This window comes from Phocoena sinus, chromosome 11 (assembly GCF_008692025.1).
Source record: "Phocoena sinus isolate mPhoSin1 chromosome 11, mPhoSin1.pri, whole genome shotgun sequence".
NCBI lineage: Eukaryota > Metazoa > Chordata > Mammalia > Artiodactyla > Phocoenidae > Phocoena > Phocoena sinus.
The window spans coordinates 3,420,388-3,439,017 of NC_045773.1; the positions used below are offsets into that span (position 1 = coordinate 3,420,388).

General features: G+C 51.7%; 1 protein-coding gene across 1 annotated transcript in view; it reads right to left on the reverse strand.

Moving 5' to 3' along the window:
• The window catches only part of GRIP2 (glutamate receptor interacting protein 2), an 88,479-nt gene that overhangs the window by 45,356 nt on the left and 24,493 nt on the right, over positions 1-18,630 (reverse strand). Inside the window, 14 exon segments of the mRNA XM_032647961.1 lie at positions 4,972-5,117; positions 5,216-5,285; positions 6,834-6,914; positions 7,652-7,727; positions 7,729-7,798; positions 8,308-8,494; positions 11,093-11,242; positions 11,570-11,695; positions 13,816-13,985; positions 14,093-14,240; positions 15,098-15,243; positions 16,434-16,509; positions 17,051-17,137; positions 17,828-17,973. Of these exon segments, the coding sequence (XP_032503852.1) occupies positions 4,972-5,117; positions 5,216-5,285; positions 6,834-6,914; positions 7,652-7,727; positions 7,729-7,798; positions 8,308-8,494; positions 11,093-11,242; positions 11,570-11,695; positions 13,816-13,985; positions 14,093-14,240; positions 15,098-15,243; positions 16,434-16,509; positions 17,051-17,137; positions 17,828-17,973 (1,679 nt within the window).

Genomic DNA, 18,630 nt, shown 5'->3' on the forward strand with positions numbered 1-18,630 from the left:
ATTCTTTCAGCCACTAATACATCTCTTCTGGCAGCTATTCATTCATCCATCCCCTCATCCATTAGTTTACTGATTACCGTAGGAATTAGTTCACCCATTCCCTCAGGCAATAATTCACCCATTAACTCAACTGTTAATTCACCTTATCCCTCAGCCCTTAATACACCCATTCCCTGAGCCATTGATACACCTATTCCTTCATCTGTAATATACCCATTGTCTCATGCCATTAATACAACCATTCCCTCAACCACTAATACATCCATTTTCTAGGCCACTAATGCACACATTCTTTCAACCATTAATTCACCCATTCCATCAGCCATTAATACACCAATTGTTTTATTCCTATACACCCATTCACTCAGCAGTTAGTTCACCCATATCCCCGCCATTAATTCAGCCAGTCCCTCAGCCATTATTTCACCCATTCTCAAAGCCTTTGATACACCAATTCCCTCAACCATTAATACACACATTCCCCCATCCACTAATTCACTCATTCACACCTCCATTAATTCACCCATTCCTTCAGCCATTTATTCAGTTTTCCCTCAGCCATTAAGTCAGCCAATCCTTCACCCACTAAATCACCCATTCCTCACCATTAATTCACCCATTCTCTCCAACATTAAGCCGGCCATATTCTCATCCAGTTTCACCCATTCTTGTAGCCACTAATACACCTCCTGGAGCCATTCATTCATTCATTCCCTCAGCCATTAATTCACTAGTTAACTTAGGAATTAGTTCACTTACTACCTCAGCCATTAGTTTATCCATTCTCTCAGCCATTAGTTTACCCATCCCCTCAACCATTAATTCACCTATTCCCTGAGCCTTTAATACACCCATTCCCTGAGCCATTAATACACATATCCCCTTATCTATAATATACCCATTCCATCATGCCATTAATACACCCATTCCTTCAGCCATTAATTCATCTATTCCCTCAGCCATTAATACACTCACTTCCTCTTGGCATTAATTAATGCATACCCTCAGGCCTAACACAAACTTTCCTTCAGCTATTAATTCATCCATCCGCTCAGCCACTAACCCACCATTTCCGTAAGTCATTCATTCACCCATTTTTTTCTGCCATAAGTTCAGTCATTCTCTAAGCCACTAATGAACCTAGTTCCTCCAAGCATTAATTCACCTATTACATCAGCCATTAGTTCACCCATTCCATAAGCTACATTCGCCCATTTCTTAAGAAATTAGTTCACCCATTCCCTCAAACAGTAATACACCCATTATCTAGGCGACTAATGCACCCATTTTCTCACCCATTAATTCAGCCAATCCCTGAGACATTCTCTCGGCCATTAATTAAACTATTTCTTCAGCCATTCCCCCATTCTCTCAGCCACAAATACACCCACATCTTCGGCCATTAATGCACCCATTTTCTCAGGTATTAATTTATCCGCTGTGTCAGTCATTAATACAGCCAATCCCTCAGCCATTATTTCAGCCATTCCCATAACCTTTGATACAGCAATTCCCTTAACCATTAATACACACACTCCTCCATCCATTAATTCACCCATACCCGTCTGTTAATTCACCCATCCCTAGCCATTAATTCATCCATTTCCTCAGCCATTAATTTACCCATTCCCTCTACCATTAATTCACCCATTCTTTCCGCCTTAGTTCACCCATACTGTAACCCACTAATCCACCCAGTCCTTCAGGCATTAATTCACACATTCCCTCTGCCATTAGTTCACTCATTCCCTCAACCACTAATACACCCATTTACTAGGCCTTCAATGCACCCATTCTCTCAGCACTAACTCAACCATTCTCTCAGCCATTAATTCAGCCATTCCCTTAGCCATTAATACACACATTTCTCCATTTCATTTTTTTATTTTATTGTTTAAAAATTTTTTTTTGATGATGACCATTTTTAAGGTCTTTTTAAACTGCTACAATATTGCTTCTGTTTTATGTTTTGGTTTTTGGCCACGAGGCATGTGAGATCTTAGCTCCCCGACCAGGTTTCAAACCCACACCCCCTGCATTGGTAGGCGAAGTCTTAAACACTGGACTGTCAGGCAAGTCCCTCTCCATTTCATTTAAATCATACACTCCGGCACCCATTCCCTCAGCCACTCATACACCCACAACCTAGGTCACTAATGCATCCATTCCTCCAGCCATTACTTCAGCTAGTCCCTCAGCCATTAATACAGCCATTCTCTCAGCCTCTGATACACCAATTCCCTCAGCTCTTAATACTGTACAGGCATTCCCACGTCCATTAATTCACCCATTCCCGTATCCATTAATTCACCTTTTCTCTCAGCCATTAATTCAGGCATTCCCTCAGTCATTAATTCACCCATCTCTAAGTCATTAACTCACCTATTCCCTCAGCCACTAATATACTCATTCCTTTAGTCATTACTTCACACATTCCCTCAGCCATAATTCACCTATTCCTGCAACCATTAATACACCGATTCCCTAATGCCTAATACACCCATTCTCTTAGCAATTAGTCCACCCATGCCCTCATACCGTTAATACACCCGTTCCCTGTCTCATTTATAAACCCATTTGCTCAACCATTAGTTCACTGTTACCTCAATCATTAGTTCACAGGTCCCTGAGCCATTAGTTTATCCATTGCCTCATTCCTTAATATACCCAGTCTTTCAGGCACTCAATCACACTTTCCTTTAGCCTCTAATCCTCAGCCATTATTTAAGCCATTCCCTCAGCCTTTGATACACCAATTCCCTCAGGCACTAATACATACATTCCCACATCCATTAATTCACCCATTTCCTCAGCCATTAATTGAGACAATCCCTGAGACATTAATTCAGGCATTCTCTCCACCATTAATTCAGCCAATCCGTCAGCCATTAATTCACCCATACCCTGAGTCATTAACTCACTTATTCCTTCAGCCATTAATACACTCATTCCCTCAGTCATTACTTTACACATTCACTCAGCCATTAATTCACCTCTTCCCTCTGCCATTAATACACCAATTCCCTCATGCCTAAAAAACCCATTCTCTTAGCCATTAGTTCATCCATTCCCTCATGCCATTATGGAGCCATTGCCTTGACCATTATGTCACCCATTCCCTAAGCCATTAATTCATCTATTTCCTCATGCCATTCATTTACCCATTCCCTGAGTCATAATACACAGATTCCTGCAGCCTTTAATTCATCCATTCCGTCTCCATTAATTCACCACTCCCCTCAGCCTTTAGCTCATCCATACCTGAACTCATTAATATACCCAATGCCTCAACCAATAATATACCCATTCCATCATGCCATTAAAACACCTATTCTCTCATCCTGTAGTTTACTCACTCCCTTAGCCCGGTAATCAACCATTCCCTCATGCCATTAATTCACCCTTTCCCTCAGCTCTAATCCAAAGATTCCCTCAGCCATTAATTCACCCATTCCCTCAGCCATTAATACACCCATTCCATCCTGCCATTTAAACACCTATTCTCTCCACCTTTAGTTCACCCCTTCCCTCAGCCTTCAATTCACCCATTCCCTCAGCCCTAATATAGATTCCCTCAGCCATTAATTCAGCCTTTCCCTAAGCCATTAACTCACCCATGCCTTCATGCCATTAATTCACCCATTCCTTCATGCCATTAATACACCCATTCCCTAAGCCATTAATTTACCCATTCCCTCTCCATTAATTCACCACTCTTCTCAGCCATTATTTCATCCATTCCTTCAGCCATTAATACACCCATTGTCTCAGCCATTAAAACACCCATTGCCTCCTGCCATTAATTTACCCATTCCCTCAACCATTAATGCACCCATTTTCTCTACCATTAGTTCAACCATTCCCTGATGCCATTAATACACCCTTTCCATCAGCCTAATTCATGTACTCTCTCAGCCACTAATACACACATTCCCTCAGCCACTCATACACCTATTCCTCCAGCCATTAATATAGCTATTCCCTCTGCCATTAATTCACTCATTACCTCAGCCATTAATTCACCCATTCTCTCAGTCATTAATTCAGCCATTCCCTCATGCCCTTACTCCACCCTTTCCCTCAGCCATTATATCATGCATTCCTTTTGCCACTAATACACCCATTCTTTCATGCCATTAATACACCTATTTCCTCAGCCATTAGTTCAAACATTCCATCAGTCATTAATTCACCCATTCCTCCCACATTAATACATCCATTCCCCCATGCCAGGACTTCAGATGGCACCAACTGAGGCCATCTTCTGCTTCCAGAAATGTCTCCTTCCACTCAAACAGCTATTCTAAAAAGGACAGAAATGTGGAAGCAGCATTTTATAATAAAGATTTCACACACCACACAAAATAACAAGGATATGGTGGTGATGATAATATCGACAGTAAGAAAACCCCAGATTTCCAGTTTTTCTTAAAAAAATTTGAAAGCTGCCCACAAGTGATCCTCTTTCCCAGGGTAGGAGCTGGCAGCAGCTGCCCGTCTGAACAAGAGATTCTCTCCCCTTCCTTCTGTCTACCCAAACTGTATTGTTTTTCTTACCTTCAGCCCAATTCACTCACTCCTATCAGCTGTTCAGCCTCAGATGTGTCTGAGTTTGCAGCCTCGGCTTACTCACAGCCACCCATGGAGTGGTACATCTCCCACCCCCACCCATTCACCAACCCACCCAATCATTTGCCCACAGCGGCTTTGCGCAGGGCTTGTTGGATCCAAGCTGCTGTCAAACTCCAGCCAACCTCGCAAGGGCCCTTGGAGAAGCCCAGACCCGGGGTAGGGAGGAATCTGCCATCCACCCCACTGCATCCTCATTCAAGGGGTCTCCACCAGCAGCCCCTGGGTGGCACCCACCACGCTCCCTCCTTGGCCGCAGGGAGCCCCGGACTGCCAGCTGGGCACTGTCTGGACTGCGCGGGCAGGGTCGGGGGCTGGTGGTGGAGCGGTCAGGGCCCTCACCGGAGTTGTCCTCATCCTTGCGGATCTTCAGCTTCACCAGGTCCTCACACTGGCGCAGGATTTGTACAGCGTCCTCCATGGGGCAGTTGTCCAGGCGGATGTTGTCGATGGCCAGCAGCTTGTCGCCCGGCTCAAGGGTGCCCGTCCTGCAGGAACAGGGTGGGGACAGGAAGGAGCCTGGCACACGCAGGCCCCGAGCCCATCCTTGTGGGCCAGCCCCCCGCCCTGCCAGGGGCTCCCCTACCTGTGCGCCACGCTGCCTTTCTTGATGTCGGAGATGACCAGGGTGCTCCCCTCGCTTTCCTGCTGGCCCGCTGGAGGGAAGGAGCCATGAAGCCCACCTTTGGTCACTTCAGCCTTGGGGGGCCCAGGAGCTGGGCGTATACTTGGATCCACGCGCCCTGCTCCCACAGCTCCCTGGCTGGCTGACTGTGGGCAAATCAGCTCCTCTCTCTGTGCCTCAATTTCCCCTCTGTAAAATGGGGATGAGGCCACAGAGTTCACGGGGACATCAGAGATTAACTAGACAAAGTGCGACAACACCTCCCATGCTCAGCCCATCTCCCAGCAAACAGAGCTCCCTGAGGGGCTGTGTCTGGCTGGTGTCTGTGTCCCCAGCACCTGGCACAGGGCCAGGTCCCAGAACTAGGTGACTTCAACAATTGAGTTCTTCCTTCCCCTGCTGCAGGGAATGCTGGCTGCCACAGCTCACAGCAGGATCCCACTGGGGAATGGCTTTTGGCTGAGGGAGCAGCCTTACCCAATAAAGTGCCTATACCCAATGACTGGTTCACGTAGTGGTGCCAAGGCAAGGCTCCCAGCCTCAGCTCAGGACAACTCCCGTGGCCTCCCCAGCAAAGAGCTCCCCGTGGGATTGGCCGAGCCCTCTACCGGGACTACATCGCAGCACAGCTCCTCCCTTTGCCTGGTCCTGAGGCCTCGTCCGCCCACAGGTGTTGACCCTGAGAGCCCTCCTCAATAAGGTAACTCCTAGCGTGAAAAGCTGTTTCCCAGGGAGCACGATCTAAGACAATGGGTGGCTGAGTTTTCCTGCAGAAAGAATCCATTGGGGCTAATGGGTTTTTCCATGAGTGACCAGGTGTAAGGCGGTCCTTCTAGCCCATGCAGCACCTTTGCAAATGAGACAAAGGTGCCCCTTCTAATTAGTCTGTTGAGAAAATGTTAGAAAACTGTAAGTGTACCTTGAATGGGCACCTTGTGTCCTGCACAACCTGAGCAACTGCACCTGGTTGCCCTGCCTAGTGGTTCCTGGGCTGGAAGAAGCTTCTCCCCCTTGATTGCTCAAACTCCCACCACCACTGACTGCAGGGTCTGGGGCAGGAAGGAGCTGCGGCAGCAGCCCTTCTGGACAGTTACCCCTCCGGGGCATGACGAGGAGACGGCAGGAGATGAAATCAGAGGACTTCGGCTTTTCCTGAGTGAGATGCAGGCTGGGGAGGGCTCTGACTGTTACCATGCTTATGTATTCTACTTTTCTCTTTCCATTCTGCAGTCCCTCACTTTCATTCCTTTGACAAACATGAATTAAGCACCTACTGTGTTCTAGGCCTTTTCTGGGCCCTGGGAACACAGAGGCAAACAGAAAACTAAACCTGGCCTGTATGTCTGGCGCCTTACAAACCATTTCACTACCCCCGGAGACTAAAAAGGCCAGGAGATTCCCGTTGTGCAGAATGGGAAACCGAGGCCTTGAGAAGCCTTGCCTAAGGACACACAACCGGGCACTGCGGTGGAGGGAAGCCACGTCAGACAGCCCTCCCACCCACCCAGAGCCTTCCCGCCCGGCCAGGTGCTGGGCATTTTCTCGGGGCAGGCGGAGAGCGTGCGGGGAGCGGACTCACAGCTGATGGTGATGCCCAGCTCCACGCCACGCCTCTTGGGCAGCTTCACGTGGAAGGTGCCGCTGCTCGGGATGACGGACTCTGGGTGCAAACAGACACACACCCACGTGAGACTCAAGGGAAGGGCCTCAGGGAGTCCCTGCCCCACACCCATTCTGGTCCAGTGGGGAGGGACCCCAAACAACCCCATCCTGCTTCTTGCACCCACAGATGAGGAAACTGAGACATGGTGCACCGACTTGTTGGAGACAAGCACCCATCAGGTCAGAGCAGAGTCAGTACTAGAACCCAAACTTTACGGCTGCCGCCTCTCCAGGGGCCCCATGGCCCAGCCCAGTCCGTTCGGATCCAGCAATGACTTACTGGACGCCTCTCACGGGCCGGGCCTCAGCTGATGCTTTCACACGCTTTATCTCATCTAGTCTGAACAACGCCCCTTGTGATAGAGGATTCTATTCACTATTTTACACTGGGGGGAACTAAGGGTGGGGGAGGAAGGGTCCTGTCCAAAGTCACACAGTGTCCAAATCACAGAACCAGAATTCTAACCAAGTTGTTTGGGGGTCTTTGCATAAACCCTCATCCCACCCCACCCCCCAGCTCCTGTTCCACTACAAAAACCCTCATCAACCCTCACACTGGCATGTGCAATTCCTTCCACCCCGGCGAGCGCCTTTCTCCCACCATTAGTGCGGGGGACACACTGCAAATGCGGGGAGAAGGATCAGGGCAGGGCGGGAGGTTGCGGGGAGCAGGGTAGTGAGAGGAGGGAGCACAGGGTCCCGAAGGAGAGCAGGAAGCTCGGGGCACCCACTCACCGGCAACGTCAAACTCCACCTCCAGCAGGACCTTGTGGGCCAGCGCCGCGTCCCGCAGCAGCTGGTTGGCTTCCTCCCATCGTCCCGTCCTCGGTGGCAACGCCATTGATGGCCAGGATGCGGTCCCCTACCTGCAGCAGCCCACACCTGAACCGGACAGCCCGGCAGAGAGAAGAGGCCCCGTTGGGAGACAGGAACATTGTGCAGGAGCAGGGCCAGGCCCAAACCTGGGCCCCACCTCCCGGGCGGGGGTGGAAAGCTCAGCTCCACCCTGTGCCAGCTGTAGATCCTCAGGCAATTTACCACAGGACTCTGGCTAAAGTGTGACCTTGCTGGGCCTCAGTTTCTCTGTCTGTCCAATGCGGATGATGCCATGCCTTAGGAGATGTATATAGAGGACTCTGACTTCAGTCACACAGGGGTTCACGTCCTGGGTCACTCGAGTTGTGTGACCCTAGGCAGGTGAAATCAGCTTCTCTGAGCCTCAGATTCCTCATCTACAAAATGGGGCTGGTAACGGGGTTGACGTGATAGTTGATGAGATACAACTGTGCAGCCAGGCTTGGTGTGTGACTTGGTTTCCCTGGCTGCCCGTAAGCCCCCCACCCCCGAATTGGAGAGTGGTAGGCCCAGTGGGTTGGGGGCAGTAGGCTCACCTCTCCGCCGGGCTGTCAGGCTCAATAAAACGCACGAGGGGTGGGGAGGACAGGGTCTCGGTGGCGAAGATGCCTCCCTGCAGCTGGAGACCGAAGCCGCTGAGGGGGTCTCCGCAGAGCATGACCTCGGTGGTCTCTGTGTGCACAATCTGGCCGCCTGGCCCCACGGTGCTGGAGGCCAGCGACACTGCGGGGCAGGCAGGCACGGCGCTCAAGGCACAGCCCCAGGGACGCCTTCCTGCCAAAGCCCATCCTCCCTCGGCCCAGACACCTGAAGTCAGAGAGGTGAGTGAGCGGGAGGCCTGACTGGCCCGGGGTGGGGCGGGGCAAAGTTGAGGCCCATTCTAAGCCTTGGTTTCCTCACCTGAGCAATGAGATCATGAGTCCCACCTGGCAGAGCTGTGGCAAGGATTAAGGAAGACAGCTCTCGGGACTGCCGTGTTGTAAAACAGAGGCTCTGAGGGTCGGTGATACTATGTCATGTCATGTTGTGTGATGTTATATTTCAATTTATTTTATTATTATATCATATACCAAATATCACATTATATTACTGTTAGATACGATAGTATATATTATGCCATTTTTGGTAACAGCTTTATTGAGATACAATTTGGCTACCACAGTATACACCCACAGAGTGTACAATTCAACACTCTGTTTTTAGTATATTGAATACTTAGTACGTTCAAGTTGTACAGCCATCCCCTCACTCAATTTTGGGACATTTTCAATCCCTTAAAGAAACCCTGTTGCCTTTAGTTAATCACCCAAATCCTCCCATCTCTTCCAGCCCTAAGCACCCACTAATCTACTTTCAATGTCTTTAGAGTTGCCTATTCAGGACATTTCATATCAAAGGGATCATACTATACATGGTCTTTTGTGTCTGGTTTCTTTCAATTAGCATAATGTTTTCAGGATTCATCCATGTAGCACATATCAAAACTCCCTTCCTTCTTGAAGCTGGCTAATATCTAACTGTATGATGATAGCACATTTTTAAAATCCATCCATTGATGGACATCTGGGTTGTTTCCACCTTTTGGGTATTATGAATAACACTGTATAAACGTGTAAATATGTTTTTGGGTGAACAAGACATATGTTTTCATTTTTCTTGGGCATTTACTTAAGAGTGGAATTTCTGGGTCATATGATAACTCTGTTTAACTATTTGATATGTTATTTAATATATTTTATTTTATATTCCATATATAGAATACATTTGTATTATTAATATGGATAAGGATATCGATAAGGATATCAATTATTAAATAAAACTTATTATATTTCTTTCTATTAATTATACTGTTGTGTCTTTATATATTATTTTCTTATACTATTATATATACATTACAATATATGTAACACTTTATTGTTGGGTATATTGTGTTATTATATTTATATTCACTATTTTTTTCACTATTGATTTTTTCACTATTTCATTATTTTTTCACCTCAATGATAAGAATTGTACCTGGAACATTGGAGGTGTTCAAAAAATTTTATTTAACTAATTAATTGTTATCATCAAGGAAGGAGACAGGTAAGGGGTCCCAAGAGTTTCCCAGGCTCCATAAGCTCCTGCCTGTGAATGACACTTGTGAATCTTTTCACCTACACATCCCCTGCTTCAGTGGGTGACAAAGGTGCTGGTAAAGGTGTATTGTATCTCTCATCTGACTCTGAATTCTGTTTCCCTTTTCACCTTGGCTGCCAGGAAGCTCATATCCATATTTAGCTCCTTTCAGGTGCCAGATGACTTATATTTCTCTTTTCCCTCACCTGGTCCAATCCTAAATGGCCCAGTTCGACCTTCCATTCTTTCTGGAGGCCTCCCCAACTCACATGGAAGGAGGCTGGGAACACTTTCAACATCAACAAAGGAAAGATTCTTCCCAGGAAAGATTTCAAAATTCTGGGCATTCTTGTGACTTTTGCTACTTCCACATGTTTCCTGCATTATCATTCATTACTATTTGTCTTTACATTTATTCATTTTTAAAAATACTTAAATACGGGCTTCGCTGGTGGCACAGTGGTTGAGAATCCGCCTGCCGATGCAGGGGACACGGGTTTGTGCCCCAGTCCGGGAAGATCCCACGTGCCGCGGAGCGGCTGGGCACGTGAGCCATGGCTGCTGAGCCTGCGCGTCCGGAGCCTGTGCTCCACAACGGGAGAGGACGCAACGGTGAGAGGCCCGCATACCGCAAAAAAAAACAAAACCTTAAATACCTTCATTTCAAAAGGAACTACATATAGTGATCATAAATAAAGAGAAATGTTTATAAGCAAAAGTTAAGTAGAAATATATATCTAATAAAACTAAAAATTACTATGTTCTGGATGGCTAGTTTCAGGCCTGTGTGTCTCTGTCTTAGGGAAAATTAACAAATGTCAGAGAGGCGGTAAAGACAAAGTAACACCACACCCTGGAATGGATCAGAGGGCTGAAGGAGAGAAAAATGAAATGGAGTTACTGTGAGACCTTCGTGCAAATCTGAAAAGGCATCCTTTCCTCAAGACACTTTGCCACCACCTGCTGGGAATTTTTCATAATAAAAATACAAGACAAAGTGTACAAAGTAACTGTCACCCCTCAGGTGTGCCCTTGTGCAGTGCACAACCTGCCCAACCATCCGCAGCAGCCTGGTGTACCACGCATGCTATTTAATGCCCCCCACCCACCCCCAGCCCTGCCCCAAATACCCCATACCCTTTAGCAAATCTCTCTCTCAGGCACAGAGGCAGCCCAGAGGGGAGGGAAGAGACCATGGCTTACATGAGCTCTTGTGTTCTCTTCTTCGCTGCCTCCTCCGTCCCATTGTGGTCCGGGGGCTCATGGGCTGGGATCCGCGAGGAAGGGTGCTGGGATTGGTGCAGGGAAAGGCGTGGTTCATGGTCGGCGAGGAAAAGGGAGATGAGGACAAGGCTGGGGGAGATGAGAGCACAGAACCATGAGCCCCAGCAGAGCCCTTCACCCTGCCTCAGGGAGACACAGGGATGCCTTCCCCCCTCCACCATGCTCGCTGTGTAACCTCTGTGAGCCAGTCTCTCCCACTCTGGGCCTCAAAGCTTGCAGGGTTTTCACAGACCTGGTGAAACCCAGCTGCCAGACAGGGGCCCATCTCGTCACTAATGTGTGAGGTGATGCTGCAAGGACCCCTGACTTCTCTGAGTCTTGGCCTCCTTCCCTATAAAGCAGGCTCCAGCCCCTCCCTAGGAATAGGGGAGAGTGACAGCGGGGAGGGCACTTTACATCGGCTCTGGTCCTGGCTGGCAGGGGTGGCCCAGGTGGGTGTCCTGCAGTGGCCGGGCCGGGGGCTGTGGCAGGAGGGCACGCAGGGGTCCCAGCGATGTGGCTGCTCGCTCCTCTGCACCTTCACTGTGGCGGAGAAAGAGGAGAGACAGACGCTGGGGGCTGAGCAGGTCTGGATCACCACACCCCTGAAGGATGAGCTCCTGTCCGCACAATGAGGGGAGGAGAGCAGGAAGAGAAGATCCAGAGTTTCCCAAGCCAAGCCAGGCATTCGAGATTTTGCCCACATGTCCTGGATGCCCACCGTGTGCCAGGCACTGTGCTCAGGGCTCAGCCCGAGAGGCAGGGACAGGAGAGAGGGAAAGCTGGCTCAGATCAAGGCCCACAGCTGGGAGGTGCTGGAGGAGCAGGATGTGAACCAGGCTGACTGGCTTTGGAGCTCAAGAACTGACCGGTCAGCTCCGAGGAGTGCAGTTTGCAGACGGTGACCAGCTGCAGCACCTTCAGAGTCTGCCGCAGTGCTGCAGCCTGGGCCGGGGGCTGGGCATGCAGGGCACCAGGGCCTGGCATTTCTGCCCCGCGCGGGGCTCTCGGGTGCCACCTGGGTCCCTGTTGGGTTGGCCCAGGCCTGCCCGGACCTGCATCGCAGTCTGAGGCTGTTCCCGCTTCCTCCCCTCCACCGTCCACAGGCATCAACCCCAGCGAACTCTTTACTCCAGCTAAGCATCTGCTTCCCAGGGGACCCCGCAGACCCTCTACCAGATCCTGCCCCCCTCACATCCCCAGCATCCCCCTCCTACCCACTGCCCCAGGCTCTGTACTGGTTCTTCCTTCTGCTGCAGGACTTGTGGGGGGATGTCCAGCCTGGTGCAACATGTTCTTGGAGGGATGGGTGAGGTCCCGGTGATCTCAGCCCACTGACTCTGCCTCCCTGTTTGGTGACACCAACCCCACCCGGGGGCTGGGCCACCTCTGGGGCCAGCAGCCGGGTCCAATCCTGGCTCCATCACTGACCAGCTGTGGGACTGGAATAAGTCACTTAGCCCCCCTGTGCCTCATTGTCACATCTGTAAAATGGGACAAAGACAGTGGCTACTTCCTAGGGAAGCTGGGAGGATCAGAATGAGTTAGCACGTGTGACGTGCTTACAGCAGTGCTGGGTGCTTAGCAGAGGCTTATTCAGTGAGAGCCAGGGGCACTGTCAGCAGCTGTGTGCTCTCGGAAGGACCTGCCCTGCTGGGCGCCTCAGCGCCTCTGTACCAACCCTGTAGACTTGTCATGTGGGTGAACCCACATGACCCGTGAGAAGCCCAGGCACCACAGCAGCGGGTAGGGGAACAGAGGACGGGATTTCAAGCCCCAAAGCCTCCTCCATCAGCCCTTGCTGTGGCTTGTCAGGGTCTTTACCGACCCTGGCAGAGACCAGAGATACCGGTCCCCACACATCTGATCTGCAGAATTTTTCTCTTCTGGAAGATTGGGCTTGCAAAGGGTGGGGCAGGCAGACTCCATCCTCGCCCCCCTCCCGCACTGTGCCCCAAGGGCTGAATTCACAGCCTGACCACCATGACCAAGCCTGGTGTACTCGGGGTCCTGACGCCTATTTACAGATGAGGCAGCTGAGGCTCAGAGAGGCAAAGCACCTGTCCAGCTGTTAGGGACGAAGCTGGGATGTGAACTCGAAACCCAAGGGTTAGGCTGCTCGAAGCACTTGCCTGCCCTGAGCAGGAGGCTGCCTTCCTCTGACTACCCTCCAGCCTGCCCCAGGCCCCCACTCTGCCCTCTGGGACCCCAGACCATCTGCTCCCTCTTCTCTTAGAACTGCCCAGCGCCTAGGTCCCTGGTCCAAGCTGGGAGCCCCGACTCCTCACAGGGGAGGCTCTAGGCCCTCCCTGACTGCTTGGCTGCCTCCTCTGGACCTGCCGAGGGCCCTGAGCTGAGGTCCAGGGTCCAAACTCTGAGTAGCACAGGGCACAGAAGACTGTCCCCTCCCTTGTTCTAGCCCTTATACTTCTATTAATGTAACCAGAGATGGAACTAGCTTTTGGGCCATCCATGCCAGCAAGCTGTCAAATCAAACACCCAAGTTGTTTATCCGCCCCACCTCCCCACCCCTTAGCTGCTGCACTTGACAGTTCGAGCTTCCCTGTGGGAATGGACATTTGTTCCAGTAAATTTTAGCCTGCCCAGGGCTTTGGTCCATTAGCCTTCAGGTTTGAGCTCTGAGGTCTGCCAAGGGGACCCACCTGCCTCTGAGGGCTTCAGGGGCCGCCGACTCTGGGGCGCAGGTAGGATCTCCAGCCGCACTTTCTCCGACACGCTAGCCAGGAGCTTGGTGGCTTCAAGCAGCGAGCAGTGTTCAGTGCTGGTGCCATCGATGGACAGGATGCGGTCTCCGGCATGCAGGGCCCCACTCCTGGCCAGGTCAGGGAGCAAAGGGGGAGGCTGGTCCAGCCGGACAGAGCTCTGGGCAGCTCTCCCCCTGCAGCCCCCACGCTGTGGCAGCTCGCAGTGGGTGCCCACCTGTCCACCACACTGGCCGGCTTGATGCGGTCGATGGTGATGACTGGATTGTTCCGGTGGGAGCCGGTGGTGAGCGAGATCCCCAAGGTGGACCCTGGTGTCTTGGTTATTTCCACTATCAAGGGCCCTGAAGCGTTGGCCACTGTGTCTGGTAAGTGGAAGGAAAGAAGAGTTTGAGATGCAAATATTGAGCACCTTTCTCCATCTCGACTTAACCCTCACTGCCAGGGAGGGATCACTGCACCCACTTTACAGACAAGAAAACTGAGGTGCATGGAGGCAAAGACCTCGTCCAAGGTCACACAGCCACTCAGAAGCAGATGAGGGGTAGGAATTCAGGTCTCAGGGGCTCTGAACCCAGGCCTTTGCTGGACAATACTAATCTGCTCGCATATATTCGAGAGCCGACTGAATACACGGAACTGTGGGTTTCACTACGAGCCTTCCCCCTTTCAGAAAACGGCATCCCATTCACCCCACCCAGTGGCTGGAAAACAAAACCCGGCTCCTCCTACCCCTCACCCCCACCCCCACGTCCAAACATCAGCAAACCAGGCCAGTGGACCTTCATTGTACTTCCTGAATCTGACCCCGTCTATCCCCCAGCTCAACCCCTGGTCCAGCCACCATCACCCTTCTCTCACCTGGACAGCTGCAGATTAGAGGGCATCACGCAGCCTTCCCACCTCTCTCCCTGATGTGTTTACACACTTATCATCATCTGACACACTCTATATGTGATTTATTCCATCTATTGTCCGTCTCTCCCCACCAGAATCTCAGCCCCATGCGAATGGAGACCTCATCTGTGTTGTTCTCAGGTGGATCCCCAGTGCAACAAACAACGCCTGGCAGAGTATTACTACCCAGAGAGGCTCAGAGAGGCTGTGACTGGGCCAAGGTCACACAGCCTTTGCAGTGGTGAGGATCTGTACCCGCTACCCCCTTCCCTCTATCCCTGGGCCTCTTCCTGCTCCAACCTTAGCCCTTAGGCCCCCAACTCACCTGGAATGGCCACATCATACTCCACCTGGAAGAGTGCCTCGTGGCTGCACTGCCGCAGGGTGGCCAGAGCAGTGGCGTGGCTGGCCCCATGCAGCAGGATCCCGTCAACGCTGAGTAGCCTGTCCCCCACCTTCAAGGAGCCCTCCCTGCGGGGAAGGGCCCGGTCAGTCAGCCTCGCCCAGCGCTAGCCAGAGAACAGAGGGAGGGCAGGGAGCGGGTGAAGGAGAAAGGGACAGAGCGGATGAGGGAAGGAATGCACATGTGGGTGAAAGAACCAGGGAGGTTATGTGGAAACAGCTGAATAACTGAAGCGGGCACTGAAGATGGGGGTCGGGTCAGCTCCGACCCCTCCCAGAGGCGCTTAATAAATTCAGTCCCAGCTCAGCCCTCCAGCGTCTGAGCTGGGGATGCCCTTCGAGGTCACCACCAGGGCCCCAACAGGGTCCCAGCCCTGCCGGGCCACTCAGCATCAGGGGCGGGCAGTCTGGAGGCTTCGAGCTGCCAGCACAGCGGTCCCTGCCCAGGTCCCCACCCTGGTTCTCAGCAGTGATTCTGGGCTGGTGAGAAACATGCCTGGGAAGGAATTCCACTGGGCCCCAGGGGAGGGGCCTGAGGGGGTTCACCTTGGTTTGGGTCACATCCCAGCTCTGGAATGCCTGCCCAAACAGGTGGCCAAAGCTATTCTGGGAGGTTCTATGAATAACTCATCACAGACCCGTCCCAAGGTCAGGTTTAGATTTCTGACAAGGCCTTTCCAGGCGTTTCTTAAAATGGCCAGGAATCTCCCGCCGGGAGGTCATGGGGTCAGGAGTTGGAAGCTGGGTGTGTTCCTACTCCACACTCTCTCCTCCTGGCGCTTCTGAGCTTCTGAGCGGGGCTCAGGCAGGGCCAGGCTGGCAGCGCAGCCAGGACTGGGGAAGCTGCGTCACAGAGGACCACAGTGACGCTGGTCACCATGCCCCACACTTCCTTCACAGCAGCTCTTAGGGGCTGCACTATTGGACCCACTCCACAGACAGGAAAATGAAGGCCAGGGAAGGGGTAATATGACACTAAAGCTCACTCTCCATCCCCATCCCGCCCCCCCCTGCCCCCCACCCCCACCCCGAGACAGCAGGACCTTGAGGAAGAAAGGTTGGGGGAAGCTCTCATTTGGGGTTTAGTGCTGGCTCCACCAATAATCCGCTGAGCGACTCTGGGCAGGGGTGTCCCCTGTCTGGACCTCAGTTTGCTCATCTGGAGAATGTGTATGATGTCCCTTCTGCCTTCTTCCTAGGGGAGCTGGGGGAGGGCAGTGCAGGGTGAGGCTGTAAGCTGCATCCCGGCTCAGGCTCACCTGTCGGCAGGGCCGCCGGGCCGCACGTAGGTCAGGACGAGTGGCCGGGACTTGTGCCCGTCTTCATGGGCACCTCCTGGACAGAATTCAACAGTCACCTATCCACTCCCTCCCTGGCGCCCGGAGGCCCCAACCCAGACCTTAAGCAGGCTTCCTTAATTAAATCTGCTTGAGGACTCTGTCCTTGCTTTTCATAGTCCCTCCTATGAGATATCAACTGTAAATCCCACCCAGAGTTCGGACAAAAAGTAGGGAATAGGACCAAAGTTCTCTCTCTGTTAAACAGCTTGCTTCCTTTCCTGCGACCTCATCCTATTTCCCTTTTTCCTCTGGTTGCTAGGCAGCTCCAAACTTCATTTTCTGTTACAGCTTTTCCCTCTCACTCCCCCCAGTCATTTGTTGCTTGGCGAATTTTTCCATTTAATACTTGATTTTAATGGTTGCTTGGCCACTTTGTTGCTTGGCCAATTTTTCCGTTTAATACTTGATTTTAATGGTTCTTAAAAGTCAGAAGGAAGATTATACATGTAGGTAATTCATTAGAGCAAAACAGAACATACATAGAATTGGCATTAGCCTTCCCGTCCCTTGACCCCAAAGGTGACTCTTACACTGACCTCTGAGGACAAAGCCAAAGCTATTGCCCTCCTTGTAGAGGGAGACATCCACTGTCTTTGAAACGATCCCTGGGTTGTTCTCAGGGGCTGGGGAGAAATGGAGGACTCCTTGAGTCCTTCAGTTGCATCACCAAGCTGGCAGATGTCCCCAAAGCTCATTCCAGGAGAGCTGGGTGACCAGTCAAAGACATTACAGGAAGGGTAAATTCCCCTTGCCCCATTTTACAGGTAGGACAAGTGAAGCTTAGATGCACCCTCTTCCCTAAAACCCACTCAGTCCACCACTTAGAGAGGTGAAAGGGCCGGCCCATGCTCCCACAGAGATAACAGCAGAACTCAGGCTTGAGTCCATGGCTCACAGTCTTAGGCCAGAGATGAATTCCAGACAGTCACTCAATTTTCAAGACTTCAGGCCAACTCTGAAAATTCAGAGCTAAGCTAAACCCTAGGCCACTGTACTCAGTGAAGCATGGGAGGGCGGGGAACAATTTATTCAGCGACATTCCTAAAACCTTCCCTCCTAAAGGAGAAGCATCTGGAAACTAAATATGCAGGATGACAAGGGGTTATAAGCAGGTCCCTACCACCTCCTGGTGACAGCGTACCGCAGTTGTAGGCAAGGCCCCAGGTGCAGCATGGGTGTTTGTGGCCAGTCTCCAGGACCAGCCCACCCCAGCTGGCATGATCCCCACCCACCACCCAGGTGTTGGCAAGGAGGCAGCTTTGTCCACCCATGACCAAGGCAGTGGAGAAAGTTCCCGGTCCAAGGGCACCCACCGGGCGGGGGCAGCTCATACTCCACCTCCAGCACCACACGCTCTCCCACATTCTTGAGCAGAGTGATGATCTCATCGTGGCGGAGCCTGGTCAGGTGGATCCCGTTCACTGACCGAATGTAGTCGCCCACATTCAGCAGGTCACTCCTGGGAGAAAGGAGGCCAGAGCACATGCGTGGTAACAGGTGCTGGCATTTCATGTCCCCCCTCCCACTGAATCCTTATGGTCTCTGGATCCCCATTTTACAGATGGGCAAGCTGAGGCTCAGAGAGGTCAGACATGTCCAGGGTCAGACAGGGAGTGAGTTAGGAGAGTGGGGATTCTAACCTAGACCTGCCCGACACCCAGGCCAGCTTTTCCCCTGATGCTGGTCTGCCCGCTTTCCCTCCTGCTGAGGTGTCACCCTCATAGTTATAGCTCTAACCAGCCCCAGACAGCCCACAGAGTGGCCAGATCATCACCTCCTTTGCTATTCCTTAATGCTCTTCCTGGGCCCAGAGGGGCAGTGATAGAGAGGCTAACTCCTAGGTTTCATGGAACTCATGGTCCAAGGGACCCCAGAGGTAAAATAATAGGTGCAGGCAGTGTGTGCAGAAGTGGCACACAGGGCTGTGCCAGCAGAGCCGAACGCCTGCCTCAGCCTGGGGTGCTGGGGGCTTCCTAGAGGCAGTGTGTGGGGATGAACAGGATGCAAAGGCCTGGAGGGCCCGAGAGCGGTGAGCATGGGATGCTGTGGCCGAGCTGAGTCACCTCTGGTGTAAAGGGAAAGAAGCAGCCGGGGCCTAGAATCCCAGCCTCCACTG